Source organism: Osmerus eperlanus, chromosome 6, assembly GCF_963692335.1.
Source record: "Osmerus eperlanus chromosome 6, fOsmEpe2.1, whole genome shotgun sequence".
In the NCBI taxonomy this organism is placed as follows: domain Eukaryota; kingdom Metazoa; phylum Chordata; class Actinopteri; order Osmeriformes; family Osmeridae; genus Osmerus; species Osmerus eperlanus.
The window spans coordinates 11,148,148-11,169,248 of record NC_085023.1 but is presented as its reverse complement, the minus strand read 5'-3'; the positions used below and the strand labels follow the sequence as shown (position 1 = coordinate 11,169,248).

General features: G+C 50.1%; 1 protein-coding gene across 6 annotated transcripts in view; it reads right to left on the bottom strand.

The window, feature by feature from the left end:
* The window catches only part of wdpcp (WD repeat containing planar cell polarity effector), a 44,626-nt gene that overhangs the window by 5,434 nt on the left and 18,091 nt on the right, over window positions 1-21,101 (bottom strand). For all 6 annotated transcript variants that reach the window (XM_062463448.1, XM_062463451.1, XM_062463450.1 and 3 more), the window contains 9 exons: window positions 20,652-20,766; window positions 18,530-18,666; window positions 16,324-16,530; window positions 12,519-13,134; window positions 8,963-9,151; window positions 8,539-8,662; window positions 7,463-7,526; window positions 3,077-3,176; window positions 82-196 (listed from right to left, as the gene is read on the bottom strand). In XM_062463448.1, coding sequence (XP_062319432.1) covers window positions 82-196; window positions 3,077-3,176; window positions 7,463-7,526; window positions 8,539-8,662; window positions 8,963-9,151; window positions 12,519-13,134; window positions 16,324-16,530; window positions 18,530-18,666; window positions 20,652-20,766 — 1,667 coding nt within the window. The remainder of the gene's footprint in view (window positions 1-81; window positions 197-3,076; window positions 3,177-7,462; window positions 7,527-8,538; window positions 8,663-8,962; window positions 9,152-12,518; window positions 13,135-16,323; window positions 16,531-18,529; window positions 18,667-20,651; window positions 20,767-21,101) is intronic.

Below are 21,101 nucleotides of genomic sequence, written 5' to 3'. Positions count from 1 at the left end.
GATGAGTAGGTTAAGCATTCACAGACACACATACAGTACCAGTCAAAAGTGTGCCCACTCGAGCACCCACACGCAACTGACCAGAGGTTACGTTGAGAGGGTGGTCCCGTCGCAACCAAGTTCCTGTCTGTCTGCAGGGCGGTAGTTCTGGATCCACACAATCCATTCCTCCCCCTCAGATTGGCTGGTGATTCTTCTACAGTAGAAACACACACACAAGGTCAAGGGGGAGGGCAGATCGATGTTACATTAAGAAGACACTACATTTCCTGTTCACCTGAGAGAACCCCCCCCCCAGAGTGAAACAACGACGATGGAAAGCCGCTGGCTCGAGCCAGGCAGCGCTGCTACTGTACGAGGACAGTCGGGGGAAACCGTTAAACACCGGGGTCGGGAGGGACGGGGACGCGCGGCACACTCCTTCACCGACACACTGGAGTTAACAGGCTTTCCCCCCCTGCTCAAGACCACGAGAAAAGAGGAGAGGGAGGAGGAGGATCTTGGATAGAGAGGAGAGATAAAGCTTCCCTCCTCTTCCATTGAAAGCCCCCGGAGCCATATCAGGCATTGTGAGGGGGAGACAGGCGAGGAGAAGGCGGGGGAGCTGCCGTCTCCTCCTGGCTAAACGCTGCTGAAAGAGGAGAGGGAGAGCAGGAGAGCCCTTCCCTCGCACTTGTTCGCTGGTACCCATCTCACAATGGAGTATCTAACCAAATCAGCACACTTGTCAGCCAGGCGGTTCAACGCGATTTAACGCACCGCCACAAAGGGGCTGCTGGGAATCGTGGCGAGTGTATTTGTGTGTGTGTGTGTGTGTGTGTGTGTGTGTAAAGGGCCATTAGACAGGCTTTGCTAAATATTTCAAGGCTCACAGTGCCCTTCTCTCTCTCACACACACACACACACATCTTTATAAACATCCTGTAGGTGTCATATCGATGCCACTCCAATGGCAGGGACGTTTTCACCCTGTTTCTTGAGCGTTTGGTTCTTTCGCAGCCATCCTGCCTGCTTCGAAGAACATCTTTAACCTGAAGGAAATGAGTGAATCACAGATTGTACACGGTGTGTGTGTGTGATGACTCTCAGGGCAGTCTGCTCACACGTTAACGGAATGTGTATTCAACCACATTATCATTTCGGTGTCGTAAATGTTTCGTTCAGTTCGACATGTATTTGCATCTATATACGCGCACCCAAACATCCATACGTTATAACGCACACATATATGTCAGCCAGCAAGTCATTGGTGTGTGAGTCAATGTCAGTGGACATGTGCGTGTGTGCGCCCTTGGTAGTCTGAGCTGAAGTCTGACGGAGCGAGACGTCTGTGCCAGTGGCTGTGCTGGCGTGTGTAAAGCGAGACACCTGTTCACTCGAGCCCAGCGCCCAACGCCAGCCGCTCATTGTCTATTTATGACCTGGCCTCTTTGCTCCGTTAATATGCTCCGCTCTGAATGCGTGTGATCTCCAGCAGCCCGGAGACGGGCGCAGACACACACACTATTGATTTGGCAATTGAGGCTCTTTGCCGCGTTGGTATGCTCTGTCCAAGTGCGTCCAAGACAACACACCACACTCCATCAATCTAGCCACTGAAGTTGTACTGTATGCCTTGCTCACATGCACGCGCACACACACACACACACACACACACACACAGACACACACAGACACACCACTCATCGATCTAGCCACAGAGGCATTGAGGTGAGGAAGACAAGCTTGAGTGGAAGGGCAGTGGGCCCCAACAGAGGACATGAGAATCTACAATCAAATCTACAGTAATTGGTATATTGGAACAATAAACATCTGCAAAGTGCTTCGGTGCAGACCTTCACTCATTTCCCCTCTGCCAGCTAGCCCTCCCTCCCTCCCTCCCTCCCTCCCTCCCTCCCTCCCTCCCTCCCTCCCTCCCTCCCTCCCTCCCTCCATCCATCCATCCATCCATCCATCCATCCATCCACCCATGCTTTCCTCCATCTCTCAAGCACTTCTGTCCAAGGATAGGATGTGCTCCAGGCGAAAGAGGGAAATCATCGAGGACATAATTAAGAGGCTTAGGAGAGTGTGTGCGCACGTGTGGGCACACTGTCTCCTAAGTGTGTGTGTGTGTGTGCACAACAGCACTTTCTCACACAGGCACGTGTGTGAAAAGACCGGCGATATAAACATATACAGTCATACACACAGCCTCCAGGTTTTGACCTTATTGCGAGGAGTTAAATACCTCGCTGGCCTCATTTGCCTGTCTGAGAGTTCAGGCAGCCCTGCGGTGTTCTTTAAGCATCTGTGAAGGACTCATCAAACTTGTTCATCTGGATTCCTTGGAAATGGCTGTGGGTCTACACAGCCATCAGCACTGGACATGTCTGTGGTGAGTCTGTGTGTGTAGTTTGTGTGCAGTTTGTGCGTGCAAGTGAGACGTGTGTAAGAAGTGCGAGAGTTTGTGTGTGTGTGAATGTGTGTGTGTGTGTGAGAGAGAGAGGGTATATGCATGTGTATGTATGTGTGTGAGTGAGTGAGAGACAGAGTGTGTGTGTGCGAGAGAGCGAGAGCGAGAGCGAGAGCGAGAGCGAGAGAGAGAGAGAGAGAGAGAGAGAGAGAGAGAGAGAGAGAGAGAGAGAGAGAGAGAGAGAGAGAGAGAGAGAGAGAGAGGAGAGAAAGAGAGTATATGCATGTGTATATGTGTGTGTGTGTGTGTTTAGGAAGTGTAATCAGGAACCCAGCCTGATCCCCTCTGGTATGTGCTCTCAGGAGTGTGTGTCAAAGGGCAGCCTGGAGTTGAGCAACAACAAAAACCGGGCCTTCGACATGTCCCGCCTCCCCGCCACTGATGAGCCAACGGACGCTGGATGCCTTCTAATCAAATCATCACCATTTTGCCAATATCATCTTTGGTAATAGATATAGCACCTCGGGTATTAAGGTGGTGTTAAAACAAAGTTTGATGTAAAGTCACCAGAAAGCTGAGGCACGACATTGGGGGTTAAAGCTCAATCCCAAACATTTACACAATCGTATCCGTCCAGTCACATCCCTTCTATTGTTGCGCGCCTGATTGAGATTTTCCTACCTGCACCAGGCATAACGGTGACGGCGATTTCATTAGCCTTCCTCTTCGCCACCGCAGCCAGAACCACCTCGCCCTTATCAGACGCCACATAATGGAGATCCTTTGAAGGTAAAGTCACACAAAAAAAACACACACGCACACACAGAGCGTTAATCTAAAATGAATCTAAAATGAATGTAGGCTCCAGTGACAATAGTTTTTTTGGTGTGTTTTTTGGTGGTTGTAAGGAACCCCAAAAGGGAGAAACAGATGAAATGGCGTGTTTGAAGCTCCACATCTGACGAGGATGAAATGCCGCTTCCCTTCGAAACTTTGAAATTGGCCGTTTCGCCCTCGCCGGGTTTGAACTGACAGATATTTATCTGCCTCAACCCCCCCCCCCCTCCAACTCCCCCCCCCCTCCAACTCCCCCCCCCCTCCAACTCCCCCCCCCTCCAACTCCCCCCCCCCCACCCAAAAGTCGGAGACGCACAGACTCGAGGGAAGGTTTCACCTTTCGCGGAGTGTAGTGTTCTCTCTTTAGGGGAGATATTACGCCCAGCCGAGCTCGCCGCTGTATTGCACTCAGACAATATTGCGGCCCAGTGTGTGTCCTCCTTATCTCTCTGTTTCAGTCTCGTCTCACCCGTAGAGGACAAGAATACAACTCAAATGTTGTCTGAAAGGGTTGTCAAGTTGAAGCTGAAGACATCAGACGCACGATGTAATGGTCAGTGGTGGCCTGTTAGTCGACAGAATGTGTGTTTCTTTTATAAGGGGGGTGGGGAGGTAAAAGAAGAGACTAACTTACAAGGATGTTTCCCTCCTCTCTTTACAACAGGGTTTGACTAGTCCTTTCAGATAGGAGTTGAATACAGGGCAGAATACAACTGGTTGTATTCAACATGCTGAGCGAGACGGCATGTTTCAGCAGAGCAGTACATCACAGTAACCTTGTGGTGTATTTAATGGTTACACTATGCTACCAGTTGACTTCTGAATGAATATACATCATTGTGAGAATTTGACAGGGACATATCTTGAGTAAGTAGCAACTAGTTTTTTTGTTGTCATTCTCTGGTAAGCATTAATATCCTCCATTGAGGCCCCCCCCCCCTCTTTGGTATTATTAAAACAGCAGACCCTGCCAGTCTGCCACAGGGTTTCCCAGAGATGGGTGCAGGGCCCTTTGGGCCCATCAAAGGGGCACGTTAAGGAGACTCTTCCGCCCCAGCAACATCACACGGCCCTAGTGCCCCCACCCGTCTCAGACCTGGTCTGGCCCGGGCTAACCCCCAGCTGGCTAATGCTAGCCCCCAGCCGGGCCTGCACCCGGCCCTAATACCCACATTGTAGACCTCCTTTTGTACCCTGAGAGAAAGAGAGGGGGATGATCAGAGGGTTCCAGGAAAGGAGGGGGGAGACAGAGAGAGAGACAGAGTGCGAAAGAAAGAGATTTGGGAAGAGGGACAGAGAGAGGTTCTCAAATGGGAGACTTGAATGAATGAGAGCAGATTGGATAATTATTGTTTGGCTCCTGGTCTCCGTGGTTCCGGGTTAGAGACGAATTAGAAAATGGCCGACAAAATGGTCTTGAAGGAGTCTAAATGAGCTCTCGGGACCAGGAGACGGTCTAATTCAACTGCCATCAATGAGGAATAGGCCCTCAATTAGATACGTGAGAGACGTAGTAATTGATTACAAACAGAGCAGAGGGAGAGAGAGGCAGAGGACGAAAATGTGATAGAGAGAGGGAAAGTGTGAGAGTTTTCTGGGAGAGGAAAAAAATAAATACATGTGCCTGTGTGTGTGTATAGGGCTGTATGTATGTATGTATAGAGGGGCTTACAATGTGACGCTGGAATGGTTTATTCCAGTTTAGCTGCTCATAATACTGTCTGAATTGCGTGAAAGAGAAAGAGAGAAAGAAACAGAGAAAAATAGGGGAGAGAGACCAGGAGAGAGGGGGAGAGAGACGGAGAGAGACAAGGAGAGAGGGAGAGAGAGGAGAGGGGGAGAGCGTATCAGACGACTAAGAGGGGATAACAATAATACGCTGCATAAAACCATCAGATATTACACCTATTATTCCCCGACGCTCAAACGCGACACAGGATCGGCACTAATCTTATTTATATAAGAGCTTTAGGGGCTGAAACGCGGCGGCTAACCACACTGATAAAGTGGGGTATTTCAGTCCGTTTTTTGAGGGGATATAGAGCAGGGAGCGTTTAGAGCGTGGTTATGATATTGACTGATATTTGGGTTTTACCTCCAAATGAGAAAAGGATAACAATAACTGGCACAAGGGGACTATTAATACATGCAAGCTTACAGGCATGTCAACCAAAAGACATGTACAATGTGCTGTTGTCATCTGATATGTGGGTTGAGGCTAACTGAACTGATATAACATAGGGGGGGGGGCACAATATGCAGACATGGGTGCTTCTACACACAGGCAAGTGGGGTACACACACAGACACAGTTGTAGGACAAATATACTCCCACTTACAAATGCATAAACACACTTCAGGAGAACACGAATGAAAAAGGCTGTGTGCATACTCACCAAGACATTCTTGGAGAAAACCTTTTATATGTGAATGGAGCATTTACGTCTCACCATCTTAAAACCTAACACAGTGACATTGTCTCACTCATCACACCTGTACCTCGCTAGGCCTGTTTGAACTTTGTGTCGTACCCTCGGATATGCTTTGAATACATTTTTTATAACTTAATAAGCCATTTGAGCAACGGCAATGAGCTGTATGCTTAGGAAAGTGTGATGGTGGGTCTCTGCCCTGAGTCTGAGCCGTGTCAGATAGGAACCCACGCATGTTGCCTTAATGTAAGAGTATCTGATGCAACATGACAAAGCCCATTAAGGAACAAAGACCTTGCATCTGATTCAGCCATCACACTTTTTTGATTTAATGAAGCATTACATCAAGAGAAGGGAAACGAGTGAGTGTGTGTGGTGTGTGTGTGTGTGTGTGTGTGGGGGGGGGGGGGGGGGGGGGGTAAAAACACGGCAGGGTTTGCTGACGAATGACCTAATTGGCTGCATTATCGACTCCTTATCAAAGGGTAATTAGGGAAGCTGTATATAACACGTCCCATTATGCTAAATAGCCCGGGCGCAACACGAACACCTTCAAACCCCCCCAGGCCCCCCCGCCCCGCCACCCGGCGTCACGACACATCCCCCTTTCCGCTCTCGCCCGCCCCTCCAATTTTGCCTCACACCAAAGTGTTTCGTTTAAACAAAAGCCCCCCCCCCCCTTTTTTGGGGGGGTGGGGGAGGACTCCTATTGTTTGTTAGGAAACAATGGGTGGTGTGTCCTGCTGCTCTGTGTGTCATGCTGAGGGTTGGGAGGGGAGACGGCCTGTGTGTGAATATGTGAGTGTGTCACTTTGGTTTTGTGCGTCCGAACAGTGTGACATGGGAGGGGGGTTTGATGGACTATAAGGGCGAGTTGTGCCCTCATTACCTTCAGCCAATGAGTGCACAGGCAGGTTAAGTTAACATCAGCCACTAATTAGAGGGGATGCCAGACTATGAGGTGAAACGTCAATGCCCTATGCTTCCTCTCTCTCTCTCCTTCATTCTTTTTTTTTTTTTTCTCCTGCTGCTCCAACTCCCTCTCCTTTTCTCCCTCTCATTGCTCTCTTTGTCATTTTGGAGGGAGAAAAAAAAAGTAGCTTTGGTTGGGAGCGTTCATACGATGTCACTTTCCTCTTTTCTGTTCCTCTTTTCTTTCCCCCTCCTTGCTCTCAGGCCTCCAAAGCGACAGAGCAGGCCTCCTTTCTTACTTGTTCTCTTTCTTTCCTTTCTCCACCTTTTCTCTCAGTTTCTCTCATGCACAGCTACTAAATGACGGAGCCATCCTTTTTCTCCACCTCCTCCCACTTTTCTCCCTCTCTCCATTTGTCTCTTTGCTCTTTCAAGGTCCATGGCCTCGACTCCACCTTTTCAATTCGGCTTCTCAGCAGCTCTGCTTAGTGGGGAGTGAATTGGAACCATGGCTATCAGTGTGATTGAGGAAGTGTGTGTGCGTGTGTGTGTGTGTGAGTGTGTGTGTGTTGAGAGACAGGACAGAAGGGTGGCGTGAGGGGGCAGGGAGGAGAAAGAAGGCGGGAACATTAATAGCGAGGGTGTTGGTGAGCAAAATGGGGCCTCCCAAAAAATGGGGTGGAGAGGGAAAGCGTGAGAGAGAGAGAGAACTGGCGGAGGAGAAGAAGAGAGGAGAGGAATAAAAGAAAGAGCCCGGACCAGGAGGACCGTGAGAAGTACCCCCACCCCCCTCCCCCCACCACCCAAACCTGCCCACCTGTCATAAAGACACACACACAATCTCATAAATAGCACTTCAACCGAGCCCAGTAAGTGAAGTCCCTCACCATGAACAGGTCTCTGGCTCCAATGTCCACTGCCAACAGAAAGGCCTTCTCAAACCGCTGGTGCCTGCAAGGAGAGTTCATGATTACTGGTGATTCTTTCTAGAAAAACAAATAACACACACACGCACGCACACAAACAAGTATTTCCTCCAACGTGGGCACACGACACCCCGCACACACCCCACCATCCCCCAAACGCAGATAATTGAAAGGGAGCGCCAAACCTCTCCTTATTACACAGATTAGAGCCGGGAGACGGGGTATCTCCTCCACACAATTCACCTCAACTTCCCCCAACGCCGGAGCCGACATGACACAAACAAACACGGGGAAGAGAGAGGCCCGTTTTCATTTGATGTGGAAGGAGGGAAGAATGCAGGTGGGCGATAAGAGAGAGTGAGGTGGGGGACAAAAAAGGAGGGATGCCAAAGAATGTTCCGTCCTGCCACGGAGAGAGAGAGAAAGAGGATGGAAGGTGGAGCGGAATGAGGCCAGAACAGTTGGTTACGTGGACGGTGTGTGATGATACCTGTGTGTGAGGGGTTAGCTCTGCCTGTTGAGGTTACATCTCCCAGGCACGCATGCAGTGCCTGATCCAACAGACTGCGGTTCTTGTGCTCACCCAGGCAATCTTTCCCTCTGTTGTCCTCTCTCCTCTACACCTCCTACCCACTAGGTCTACCTACTACAGTAGGTCTCTTACCTACTAGATATTCTACTAGTAGGTTTACCTACTAGGTCTCCTACCTACTAGGTCTCCTACCTACTAGGTCTCCTACCCACTAGGTCTACCTACTAGGTCTTCTACCTACTAGGTCTCCTACCCCTAGGTCTCCTACCCACTAGGTCTCCTACCCACTAGGTCTCCTACCCACTAGGTCTCCTACCCACTAGGTCTCCTACCCACTAGGTCTCCTACCCACTAGGTCTCCTACCCCCTAGGTCTCCTACCCCCTAGGTCTCCTACCCAATAGGTCTCCTACCCCCTAAGTCTCCCAACCCCCTACCTAAACACGTCACCCGGTTAGATCAACGCTTAGAGGGTAAGGGCTATGGGCAGCGGTGGGATGGGTTACCTGAGCAGGTGGTGGAAGAAGCGCCGGGCGTACTTGCTGATTGGATCCCTGTACTCCAACACTACGGTGTCAGAGAGAGGGCTGGGTGGAGCGTAGAAGACTCCCAGAGCTGCTTCTAGTTGGGCTAGGAGGTCGAGAACGTAAATAACAAACACACAATAAACACACAAACAGAAAAGTGAAATAGATAAGAAGAACTGGACTTTAGACTGATGGAAGCGTAATGAGCTTAATACTAACTTGAGTGGGAGTATCTACAAAAAGGTTCACTCTTAAAATAATACCACATACAAATTATGTTTTCCTCTATTTTTAACCGATAACCATCCTAACCTATGAATAACCTCGAATAAAACAGCCCGGGTCAAATCCAGAAACAACGGCTGTCAGGTGAGGTGTTTGGAGTTGGGAGAGCCAGCCTCACCTTCTCTCTCTGCGTCCAGCTCCAGCCTGAGCAGGTGCTCCGTCACCGAGCTCAGGCCATGGTAGCACTCGCTACCCATGGTGCTCCACTCCATGGCTCCCAGAATGCCGAGCGCCTGGTCCACCTGACCGCAGCGCAGCCTCTGCTGGAGCAGCTCGCAGGAGCCCAGCTGACCCCCCGTCAGAGCGCCTGGAGAGGGGGGGGGGGGGAGGGGGAGACAGCAGAACACATCAGCTAAGATGTGTTAATGAAGTCAAAGTATTTCACAACACTCTTATCTCTAGGACCCTCTCTACTGTCCCAGCGTATTGGGAAGGAGGTTGTTAACATACTGGAAGAAAAACAACTTATGACAGTATGTACAGGCTCTTAAAGAACCTGCACACAGTGGCGTTGTGGAGGCTAAAAGCCACTGTAGGAAATAGCTGGTATTATAGCAGCTCCTGATAAGGCCAGGTGTAATGGTCTTGGCATACTACTGTGGTTAAGCACTATGAATACCCCTCGGGCACTTGCTTAAGCTAAGTAAGTGGCAGGGGATCTGGTTCAACTCTGAAGCAGGGGGCTGGAGATTGGCATTGACTTGTCAATCAATTAGCTGCAGAGCCTCTTTTAATCTCTGGTCTGGTCTGTAGAGTGTGTGTGTGTGTGTGTGAGTGAGTGAGAGACCATCAGAGAAGAGACAAAATATTGTTACATTGTATAGGAAATGTGTTCCATTACTTACAGAGAGAACTCCTATATTAAGCATTGGTGTGTGTGTGTGTGTGTGTACACAAAGTGTTGGCGGTGGCTATTGTGGTGACACTGACAGGTCACACTGACGACAGTCACATTACATCCCAATGGGCTATATTCAAACAGACAGTGTTACTTCCCGGTCACACTGAAAAACGGAAAACACTGTACACAAACAAAAGAAAACACACACCTGTACTGCCCGGATGAGCACAAAACCTTCTGCTTTTATTATTAATGAGTTGGCTAATCCGCTCACATCCAATCTCTCAGTGAAGAAAGGCATAATCAATCTCCTCTGGTCAAAAGGCACAATCAATCGCATTGGTCCTCTCCGCCTCGCTCACCAGCACAGACCGAAAACACAACAAATGAGAGCTATCGACACAAATGAAAACCGCACACGCAAACGCGGATGCATGTTGGACGCTGCTGAACAGGGCTGCACCCTGACCACAGATGAGGGGTGCGTGCCCCGTCGGGGCGGGGCGAGGGTGGCACCCCGAGCCAGGTGGCACAGGTACGGAGCGGAGGGCAAAGGGACGGCCACCTTCCGGAGGGAGGAGGGGTGTAATTAAAATCCCAAGCAGGCAATTAGCGAGCCCCTGCATGCCCTGAAGAGATGGCTAATGCGCCTAATGCATCAGGGTGTGCGGGGGGGGGAGAGTCGCGTGTCAGCGTCTGCTACCGGCTAAGTCTCGGCAGACATGCACAGGAGAAAAAATGGAACACAGAGGGAGAAAGACGGATTAAAACCCCTCCCAGACCTGCCTGGCCTAACCCCCAGTCTGCTGCCCCTGTGTGTGTGTGTGTGTGTGTGTGTGACAAGCTTACATAAGTTGGTTGTACTAATAACAATAACATAATTTCAATAGACCAATATGACCCCACCCGTCCCCACAAATAACGTCTCCAAAAAGAACAAACAATACATATAATAAAAATATAACAACGTGACCTCATTCATACACAAATGTGCACGTTGTTCTGGGCTTCCAGGAGTCTGGTTAGTTAAGAGTTGTGTTTGCCAGGGTTTCAGATAAGAAAAGAAAGGAGGGAAAAATGCCCATTAGCCTATCAGGCTGCATTACCATAGCTGCTCTCAACTCTGTATAAATGCACCATTCAGGTCCCCACACCGGCTCACATTCACCACGGCCTTCTGCCTGAGTGATACTCAGCCTGGGGCTCCAGGAACCACAGGCAAATCCACTCATTCACTGGAAATCACAGCCATAGCAGCTAACTCAGTCATCTCATATGAGTGACTACAGAGATAAGATGAGAAAGAGGAGCTATCCCTGTCTGAGTACGGTGAAACAAATGGCAGTGTACCCTTGAGGTTGCATAACCCCTAAAATCTGCATTTATACGTAACAGGTGGACACTTACTGATGTATAATGGTACAACCAGCCTCAACTATGACAAAATAACACTTATTACAAAGCAGACAAACTAAACGACAAGGTAACATGGGCAAGGCCCATAAAAGCCAACTCCAACCGTCTCCTTGACAACACGCGTCTTCAGGTGTCGCCGGCAAGAGCGAGCCATTTGTCTTTCTTCCTTGCAATTTTTCCGCCCTAAAAAGGGAGTCTCTTTCAGAGGCGCGCGGCGGCGCACACAAGCTAGCGCCCTCTCCCCCCCCCCCCCCCCCCCCCCGCCCCTCGCGGTTGCGGCCCAACCGCGTGCGAACGTGTGCCCGGATGAGATAACTCGGTGAAGGCGGGTGGGGGGGCGAGGGAGGGCTACCTCCTATGGAAGAGGAGGAAGAGAAAAGAGGAAAAAGCTGGCGCCCTGCCAACGCTTTCTTCCTCGCCGCGTCAGACTCACTCCGTCGCTCTCTCTCTGTCATGTAGCGGGGCCTAATGAAATGAGTCAATAAAGAACAGGGAGCACGGCGCTAAACGAGCAAACAAACAGTGAACACGGTGAATGTGTGCACAACCGTGCACGCGCACACACACACACACACGTGTTCTGATAAAAATGCACAAACACACGGTCGTGTGGGAGAATTATCACGCCAAAAAAGACACACGGTGACTTTCTTCATCAAAACCTTGGCAGATGATCAGAGGAAAGTAGGCTATTGTTGGAATATACTCCTCTATGCAAACACACATGCACAAGCACACTAACGCGCGCAAAGAAAAACGTGCATTTCCACTATACCCCCCCCCCCCTCACACACAGCCTCAAATGCTTCCACGCAAAATAAAATCATCCACAGCTTCCCCACTACCAGCTTGTCAAACTTCGTGGAGAGTCTCGTTGGTCACATCTTCCTCCAAAGTCACAATTAAAGACGAGGAAGGTGGGGAGGCTCTTCGGCTGGGCTTTTTGATTGGCAAACTTTATCTGGGGCCCCCAAGGGACACGCAGGCACTGTAAACGATTTATCGGAAAAATGCATCCCCAGAATGCACCTGGTGGGCTGGTGCCCCGAGGCGATTATTGAATGACCTCTGAGCGTGACTCCTTCTAACCTCTCGACCAACAAATTAACTTCCCTCAAACAGTGAGGGATGAGCGAGGGCAACCCCTGCAGCACACTATGTTTGGGAAGCCATGTTGAAGTCTCGGTTAATGGGAGTAGATATCAGAATGTAAACACGTTAGGTGTTTTCAGTTGCGTATTGGATAACTTGAGACTAAGATAACTCGGCTATGACAGAAGGCCGAACAGGTCATTCTGGTCACTGGTCCATGCCATGGCAAGACAAAAAACTGTCAAAATGTTTGCATTATTATGATTGTGCATGTGTGTCTGTGCCCGTGCGCTAAATTAACATGGGACTGTGCCAAGTTACCCACCTAGCCTGAATCTCAGTGCTGCCAGGGGTCCACTGTGGAAAGCAATCATCAGCAGGTCCGTCCCATCCGCCCCTCCCTCCACGCTGCCCCCCCAGTACAGCCCCTCCAGCCCCCCCGGACAGCGCAGGTGCTGGGCTAGTCTCAGCGTCGCCGCGGGGGCCGCCTCCTCCGCCAGTAGCGCCACACCCAGCGGCGCCAAACCCACGTCGAAGAACATAAGCTCCCCTTGGCCGCCCCCCGCCGCCGCCACGGCCCCGGCCGGGTGCCAGGCCAAGAGAGAGGGCGGGACGGGGCAGGGAGCGAGGAGAGGCACGCCCCTCTGCTGGTCGTACAGCACCAGGGAGGAGTCGGCGAGGCCCAGGAGCAGGCTGGTCTCGGAGGGGTGCCGGGCACAGGACACGGGGCGGGAGGAGAGGGGGATGCGGGTGACGGACAGGCGCTGGAGGCGACCGCGGGCGCACTCGTACGCGCAGGCGTCCGCCGAGGACGCCCCTTCGGGCCCTTGGGATTCCGGGTGGGGTCCTTCAGGCACTTCAACGGACAGCAGCTGGTAGGGTTGGAGGAGGCTGAAGTGACAGTCAAGAGGGTCTCCTTCAGTACGTATGGAACTGAGCACCTGTGTGTGGGGGATGGGAGGGTTGGAGAAAGAGAGAGAATTGGTGAAAGGGGTAGAAGTTGTCCACAGTTGTCATATTTGTTTCTTTTCTTGGGAAATGGGAATTGTTAAAGAGGTGAACAATACAGTAGGTTAGTGAATGAGATGCAAGTGGTCCAGAGGTAGTGACTAATGATACTATGCTCTCACCACAGTTTCTATTCTATCATTGTCTATGTCAGTGATTCTTACTGAAGCTATGAAGAGTGACAAGGTCCTGAAAGAGATGGTGTGACAGAGGACCTCACAGAATGAGTCATTTATTCAAGACCACCCCTTCCCCACCTTCCACAATTATCTCACCAACACTCCACCTGTCAATCAGGCCAGCTGATGACATACCATTATTTTCTTACACCACTTTTCGTACACCACTGTGTACTTGGTGTAAGGATTGAAGGCAACATTCAACTACGCAGGGACAGTATTAGAGTTTTCAGATCCCCAAAACAATACTTTTTCAGGGTCACCAAGACATCCTCTACACTACAGGACATGCGTGTCTCAGGTTGGACTTAGTCAACCTCAGGAAAGTACCAATCAAAACAGGACTTTCAGTGTGGCTGGTTTATATGAGCTCAGATGGTTTTGCAGTGTAGGCAGAACAGGGATCGCACATCGCGGGGAGGTTTGCTTATTTATTTATGGGGGGGGGGGGGGGGGGGGGTTGCAGTTGCCAAAAGGAGACTTAGGTTTGCCTGGCCGTGGTCTACAGAAGGGAGGAACAGATGACAGTTTTTTTCTTCTGCGTATTTAATCCCTTAGAGACAGCTCCTGCTGCTCCCTGGGGGGTAGGTGTGTGTGTGTGTTTGTGTGTGTGCACCACTGTGTTTGTGTGTGCTCGTGTGTTCAGAAGTAGTGTGTGTACTGTAAATGTCTGTGCTTGTCTTTGTTTCTGAAGGCATGTGTGGCTTGTGGAGGTTGTCAGGGCTGGGTGGTAAGTGCTGTGTACTGAACATTATTGTGACATCTCAGCTAAAAGGTGGTGTGTATGCTCCTTGAGAGAGAGAGAGAGAGAGAGAGACACAGAGCGAGAGAGAAAGAGAGCGAGAGAAAGAGAGCGAGAGAAAGAGAGAGAAAGAGAGCGAGAGAGAGAGGAGACTGAGACCAGCACAGAGAGAAGATGGGACAGTGAACTCATCCAAGTAGCTTTCTCCTAGTTATTGGTTTCAGTGACTGGTCAAAAATATTCTTCTCCTCCACCCGCACACCCCCCCCCCCCACTCCGCCCATCTCTTCACCAGAACCTTTTTTCTCTGTGGCGTGGAAGATAAAGCAGGTCGGTCCAACCGAGTGGCTGGCCCTTGTTCACAGCAGTGGCCTTTTGGAGCCAATTTTCCAGCTCACGGGGCAGAGAAAGACAGGGAATGCAGGAAGGAAAAAGGAAAAGGGAGGAGGAGAGAGAGAGAGGTAGAGAAGTGTAAAACAAGGGGTAGGGTACAGTAAGGTACTGTTTAGTCAGCCAATGACCCTTTGCCGTAAAAGGACACAGACGTTGTCAAACAAAAGAAAACGACTCATGCCTCAGACAAAAGGTTGAAATCTGAGTTCTGGGCTTCTATGCATATGACATATTCAATGTTGTTGGAAGTCAAGAATATTCAAATACTGTTTGTCCTTCTTGGATGTTTTTGATTCACACCATTTTTTATAAAGATTAATTTGTGGTTTATATGAGCTTGCAAGAGACAAATACCATGCTATTAACTCCATGTTAATAGCAATTCTGACTTGGTTTAATCACACAAATTTAGATCAAACAAATGACGAAAAACAGTTTTGAGGCAGATAAAAAAAATGTTTAACATGTGCGCACATACACACACACCAACGAGAACAAAACATGCACATTTTAAATGCACATCTGTTGACGTCTTTTTCCACGATGATTATTAAATTACAGGAATGGAGGGGGGGGCGGGTCATTAAAAATGTTAACTCCTCACAGAAATAAGCATGTACCGCACGTTCTTCCTCCATCCTTCCTTGGGTTTCGCTTATCAGTGAGGGGTAAGAAGTAAGACCACATAGGGAAACCAAATCAGACTTTCAAATGCCTAGAGACCGGGGTAGAAAATTGGCTTAGCGTCTCAGATAGCAAACGTAACAAAAGGAACATATATATGAGCTTGAAGCGATTGAAGTCGCTGGCGTCTCCCGATGAGCTCCGGCGTTTGATTCGCTCCACGGCTCTTACGTAAACTGCTCGCTTAATTTCACACCGACGCGTCGGGAAAAAATGGCAACAAATGCTTTTCATTAGAGCGCCGACACTGCCGAGAGAGGGACTTTAATGTTCTTTAAGTGTGGAGGAAGGAAGGGAGGGAAGGGGGGGGGAGGGGAGGGGAGGAGAAGGAGTGTGATAAACATGGAAAAGTAAAAACAAGAACACAAGAAGTACCGGGGCATGTGCTCGCGCGTTTCAATATTCATGTTGTCGTGTCGCCTCTCTCCTTTACGCAATTTGCTTTCGGCAAACATGCGATCGGTAACGCTGTTGTACCTTCCCCTCCCCTCCGTTCCGTTCCACCGTTTTGCATACCTGAACCCGATGCGATCACGTCTTTTGGGTAATTTGAGCTTTTCTTGTCCGCTTCCCCTTCCTGCATTGGCGGGTAAGCCAATCACAGATACGGCTCCACGGGGGGGCGGTGAGGGCGGGAGGGGCGTGCGCACACGCGCGCGCACCACACAGACACGCCGAGTGACGGCTTAGTTCCCCTGCGATCTGGAGAAAGGTGGAGCGCGAGGTGCCACCCTTGAGGAGGCTAACGCACCGTCCCCAATCCCATCCCTGCCACGGCGGCTAGGAGAGGAGCTCCATCAGGCAGCCAGCTGCCGTCTGGCCCTGGGTGTGTGGGATTCTTTGCGTGCATCTGTGTGCTTTGGAGAAGTTTACGCTGAGGCTACAGAAAGACAACAAGGGGGAGGGGGAGAGAAAGAAAGAGAGAGCGAGGAGAGGGTGCCTCTAGCTCAGATCAATGGAGCATCTTCATCATTAAGGGCCTCTCCATTATTGAAGAGGTTATGCCCCTAGTTATTAATTGACCTTCATGTTAACATGAATTGTCTCAGTTGATGCTCTTCCCTCTCCCGGTCCCGGGTGTGAGTGAGTGTGTGTGTGTGTGTGTGTGAGCGCGTTGGGATTACCTTGAGACCGTCCGTGGCAGAGCAGCTCAGCAGCAGCAGGTTGGCCCGGTCGGTGTGTGTGTGACTGGTGGGGGTCCAGGGCCACAACTCGGCGGAGGAGGAGGAGACCAGGGGCCACCAGCACACCGCTACGTCCTGGAGACAGTTCAGACCCACCCGTCTACCCAGCCTGCGAGGCGAACCGCCACGCAGGTCCGCACACACCACCTGGGGGGGGGGGGGGGGGGGGAGACACACACACGCGCACAGTTACTAGAGAAAGCAGAAAAATCCTCCCCTTTCACGAACATCTCAAACCCGGGATAGAGGCACACAGATAAACAAACATGCATGCATACACAAAAGGCCTTGAGGGGTGAACACACACACACACACACACACAATAAAGGGTGGCCCCATCCCGACCAATGAAACACCTACAGTACCAATATAATTAACATACACTTGTCCTTGTTTGGGATATTGATAGTGTTGATGCGTAAGGTCATCCCAAGATCTTTCAATTATTAATATCTACTGGTGTGTGTGTGTGTGTGTGTTGGGGTTGTTGTTCTTGAAATGTGCATATTTTTTGGAACGTGCCGCTACGCTCTATGGGCCACAACACAGAGGCACTACAGTATAATGAGCTCTCGTGGTGTTTCGGGGTGAAAACACACACACACACACACAGATCGACTCGAGTACACACTGGGGTCCCCACAGAACAAACTGTCTAAACATGGATATGGAAAGACAGCTATACAGACACAAACAGATACAGACACAATGAAATAGAAAGTCATGCATACACAAGCCCGGACATGAGCCCATCCCTCCCTTCACCCCCAACCCTCACTCTCCTCAAACACAATACTAAACAATGCCACTAAACACACACACACACACGTACGTACGTACGCAAAAGGTGGAGCTGCCATCGAGCCTCTCTCTGTTCTGTACAGATGATTCCCCACTCCACTAAGGCAGGTCACACGTTTCCATAGAGCCCTTTATCTGCGGCCCTGACTAGCGACAATAGACTAGCGTCTTTAGATTCAACAGCTCTATATTCACACTTACGCACCCTACCCACACACTCTACACACACACACACCCATTCACTGTACACTATCCAACTAGTGACTGAAACTCTTACAGTACTGGATTGGTGGAGGGTAGAGGAGAGGCAAAGAAAGCGAAATTATCGGGGTTGGAAGACGTCTTTGACAGAAAAGGTGGTTGGGGAGGGTGAACTGTGCTGCTTTTGAGTGAGTGAATCGAGGAATACATGAATCAAAGAGTTATTGCGTGAATGCATTGACAAGCGAATGAATGATTGAGAGGATGAATAGGGTAAGCGGGTGAATATTACAATTAACAACAAATAGCAACCAAGAGAAAAGCAGAGCAACAACACCTCTTTACTTCTCCATCTCTCTCCCTCTCTTTCTCTTTCCTCCACCTACTCATTTTTTTTTCTGCTGGCGTTTGCTGGTCAGCAATAATCAAAAACCACTTTGTGGGGGTCGGATTAGTTTAGCCTACCCCCCCCCCCCTCCCACACACACACACACACACACACACACACACACACACACACACACACACACACACACACACACACACACACACACACACACACACACACACACACACACACACACACACACCCTCCCCCCCAGCTTAGCCCAGTGGACCAAGGCAGTGAAGGCCGGGGGGTGGTGTGGGGGGGGGGGGGCAAGCGTGTGTGTGCCTGCATCTTGGGTGCAAGACTATATTTTGGGGGGGTTTGGGGTGTCAGGGATAGGGAGGGAGTCCCCTTATCAGAGCCCTGCTTCTGGAGCCCAGAACACAGTAGAGGCGATTGCTTTCTCGCACACGCGCGTGCGTGCTCGCGCACACACACACGCGCGCACACACACACACACAAACAAGGAAAGGGCCTGGCAGTAATGTGATAATGCCAGGGTTAGCACACAGCTCGAGTGGCCCACGAAAGAAGACCCTATGCATTTCGGTTCTTGTGTGCTGAATTCTTTAAAAGGTGGCGCTGTGCTAGAAGACACTCATCCTGTTGGTGACCTTCGTTCTCATGGTTGGGGTGTGGATAAAATACTCTGGGATGTGTTTGACTCACTCGTGGGTTTAATTTGAGTGTGTGAGAGATTGTGTGTGTGTGTGTGTGTGTGTGTGAGAGAGAGAGAGTATGCGTGTTATCCTGTACCTTCAGCTCAGAGGAGGAGAGTTTTTCCACTCGTCTTCCTGTCTCAGGGGACCCGTGGTTCTTCTTGTTGAGGAACACTGCACACACCTGGCTCTTCTCCAGGAAGGACAGCAGCAGCAGCCTATCCGTGATCACCGCTGGAAATGACATCACAAGCCAGAGGTCCGGTTAAAGGAGGTCATTCCCTTCCGAATTTGTACCTCTTGACTCCCTCCCTTCACCTCCTTTCCTCATATCATTTCATCCCGCCTGCTCCTTTCCTTAACCTCCCCTCTTGTCTCTCGGGCCTTCCTCACCCCTGTATCGTCCTCTCCCTCCCCCCCTTTTCTCCCCTTCCTGCTCCTCCTCTCCTCTCTTCTCCCCACAGTGAGTTCAACAGTCAGTACATACTGGAGGCCCTACACCACAGCTCAACTCTTCACAAGCCCCCCCCCCCCCCAGAAAAACAACTTGACTGACTGATTAGCAATTAAGCCCCTGTCTTTTTCAAATTAATCTGTTCCTGAAACCAATTAAAAGGGGAAAAAAAAGGGGGGAAAGGCACGTGCCAGTCAGATACCTCTCCTTGGGTTGGGCGAGAAGTCTGCACCCCTAGATTTAGTAATCCACCATCCAGCAATTAGCAATGGCATGTGTGTATTTATACATGAGTGTGTGGGCATGATTATGCAAGTTATGCGTGAAAACATGGAATTAAATATGCTAATATCGAGAAGAAGAAATCAAATATCACGAGACTGAATAAGGTCAGATGAAATTCCGTCGGCTTGTTTTGAAGCATATTTGGAAATATTCAAGTGAAATAAAACTGCCATTTGCTACGCATGGGCTTTTCAGTAAAAAACAAATATGTTGCAAGCCTCTTTGTCATACAGTGAGTAGATTATTAATAAATAAGGACATATGTCCAGTTTTGTCATGATCTCTGTAGTGCCTCTGAAGAAGATTATATTTAATCTGATTCAAAATCCCAAATTGAGGATTTTGGATAAAACAGGCCCTTGGACCACTTGAGAACCAGGTGGTGGACACAGGATTAAAAGGGGTAGACCCCTATGAGTTACCCGTTATGTCTCTCACACACACACACACAATCTACCCAAAATCCATTTAATACCATCTCCCGAACAGCATGTTGACATAAGAGGCCAATGGGCTTATCCAAAGCACATTTAAAACATGAGCAAATAAAACAGGCTATAAGAAATCACTTAAGGATGGTTAATCGGGGAGCATATGTGGCGTTGAAGCATCTGTGTTCCACCGTCTGCCAAACCAAGGCAGTAATGCTCTGATGGTGTAAAATACATGTAATCCAACGCTAGGTGTGACGCAACTGCAGTTGGTAGTCAACATTTGGATGAAGAAAGCCCGGGTTTAAATAAGCGCCTTTTTGCAAGGATGGTAAGCCTGGGTTGTTGTTACATCATCAAATGAGACGGTGGGTCTCGATGGCCAAAGGGGCCTAGCTAGCACATGTATACTGTCAGTGTGGCCGTGGCGGTGCTGTGTACTATTCCAGAGAGCTGGTCTGTCAGTCTAACGCAGGCTAACTGAAATGACAGATGTGAGAGACCCCTCCCAAGACACACACACACACCCCTCGCTCACCGGAACCCACCCCACTCCCAACAATTACTCTAGTAATTAGTGCCTCTGAGGTTTTCAATGGAGCACAGCGGGAGGTGAGTGTGTGTGTGTGAGTGTGTGAAGGTGTGTAAGTAGGGAAGGAGGGGGGAGTGTTATCAGGTGTCTGGAGACTGGGTCAGGAAGCAGATCCAGTGTTATGAGCAAATAATTGATACAAAAAAGAAAAGACATAATGAGCAGATCTGGGCCTGTGTCCTTGCTCCATTCTGCTTCCCCCCCCCCCCCCCCAGGGAAGGTGGAGGTGGGGGCAGGGGGCTCCTACTCCCTGGAGGTTCGGAGATGGCGGAAAAAAAACGCCCCAGGAAGCACTTAGGGGAGGCCGCAAAACACACACGCACAAAAGGATTTACCATCAATTAGCTACCTGAGTCCTCTCATCCTCACCTGTGGCAAATGTTTATTTGTGTGTGTGTGTGTGTGTGTGTGTGTGTGTGTGTGTGTGTGTGCGTGTGCGTGTGCGTGAGAGACCAACCATCAGTGACGGTGTCAGCAGGCAGGCGGCCCAAGAGCGTCCGGTCCACACACACTCTCTCCAGCTGTGGTCCGTTTAGGGTTAAGGTCACCAGGATCCCGGTGCTAAGCATCAGCTAGACACACAGGCACACACACACACACACACACGCACACAAACGCATGTAATCCAGAAACAAATCACTGGCCTGCTGTATGTAACAACACAGGTGAGCTTCTCCGTCCAGGGCTACACAGACGGCAGCACGACCACATCCCATCTCTGCTCCGCTGAAAGAACTGAGGAATCAATAGGAGAATGGATTCCACCCGCCGTATGACAAGTCCCCTTTTAACCCCTTTGATATCGGGGAGGTGGGCAAACCAAGGAACGACGGGAGCTGGAGAAGGTGGCCAGGTGAGCGGTCAGGTGTCAGGAAGAGGTGGGGGTCTCCAGCGACGCAGGCTCGCC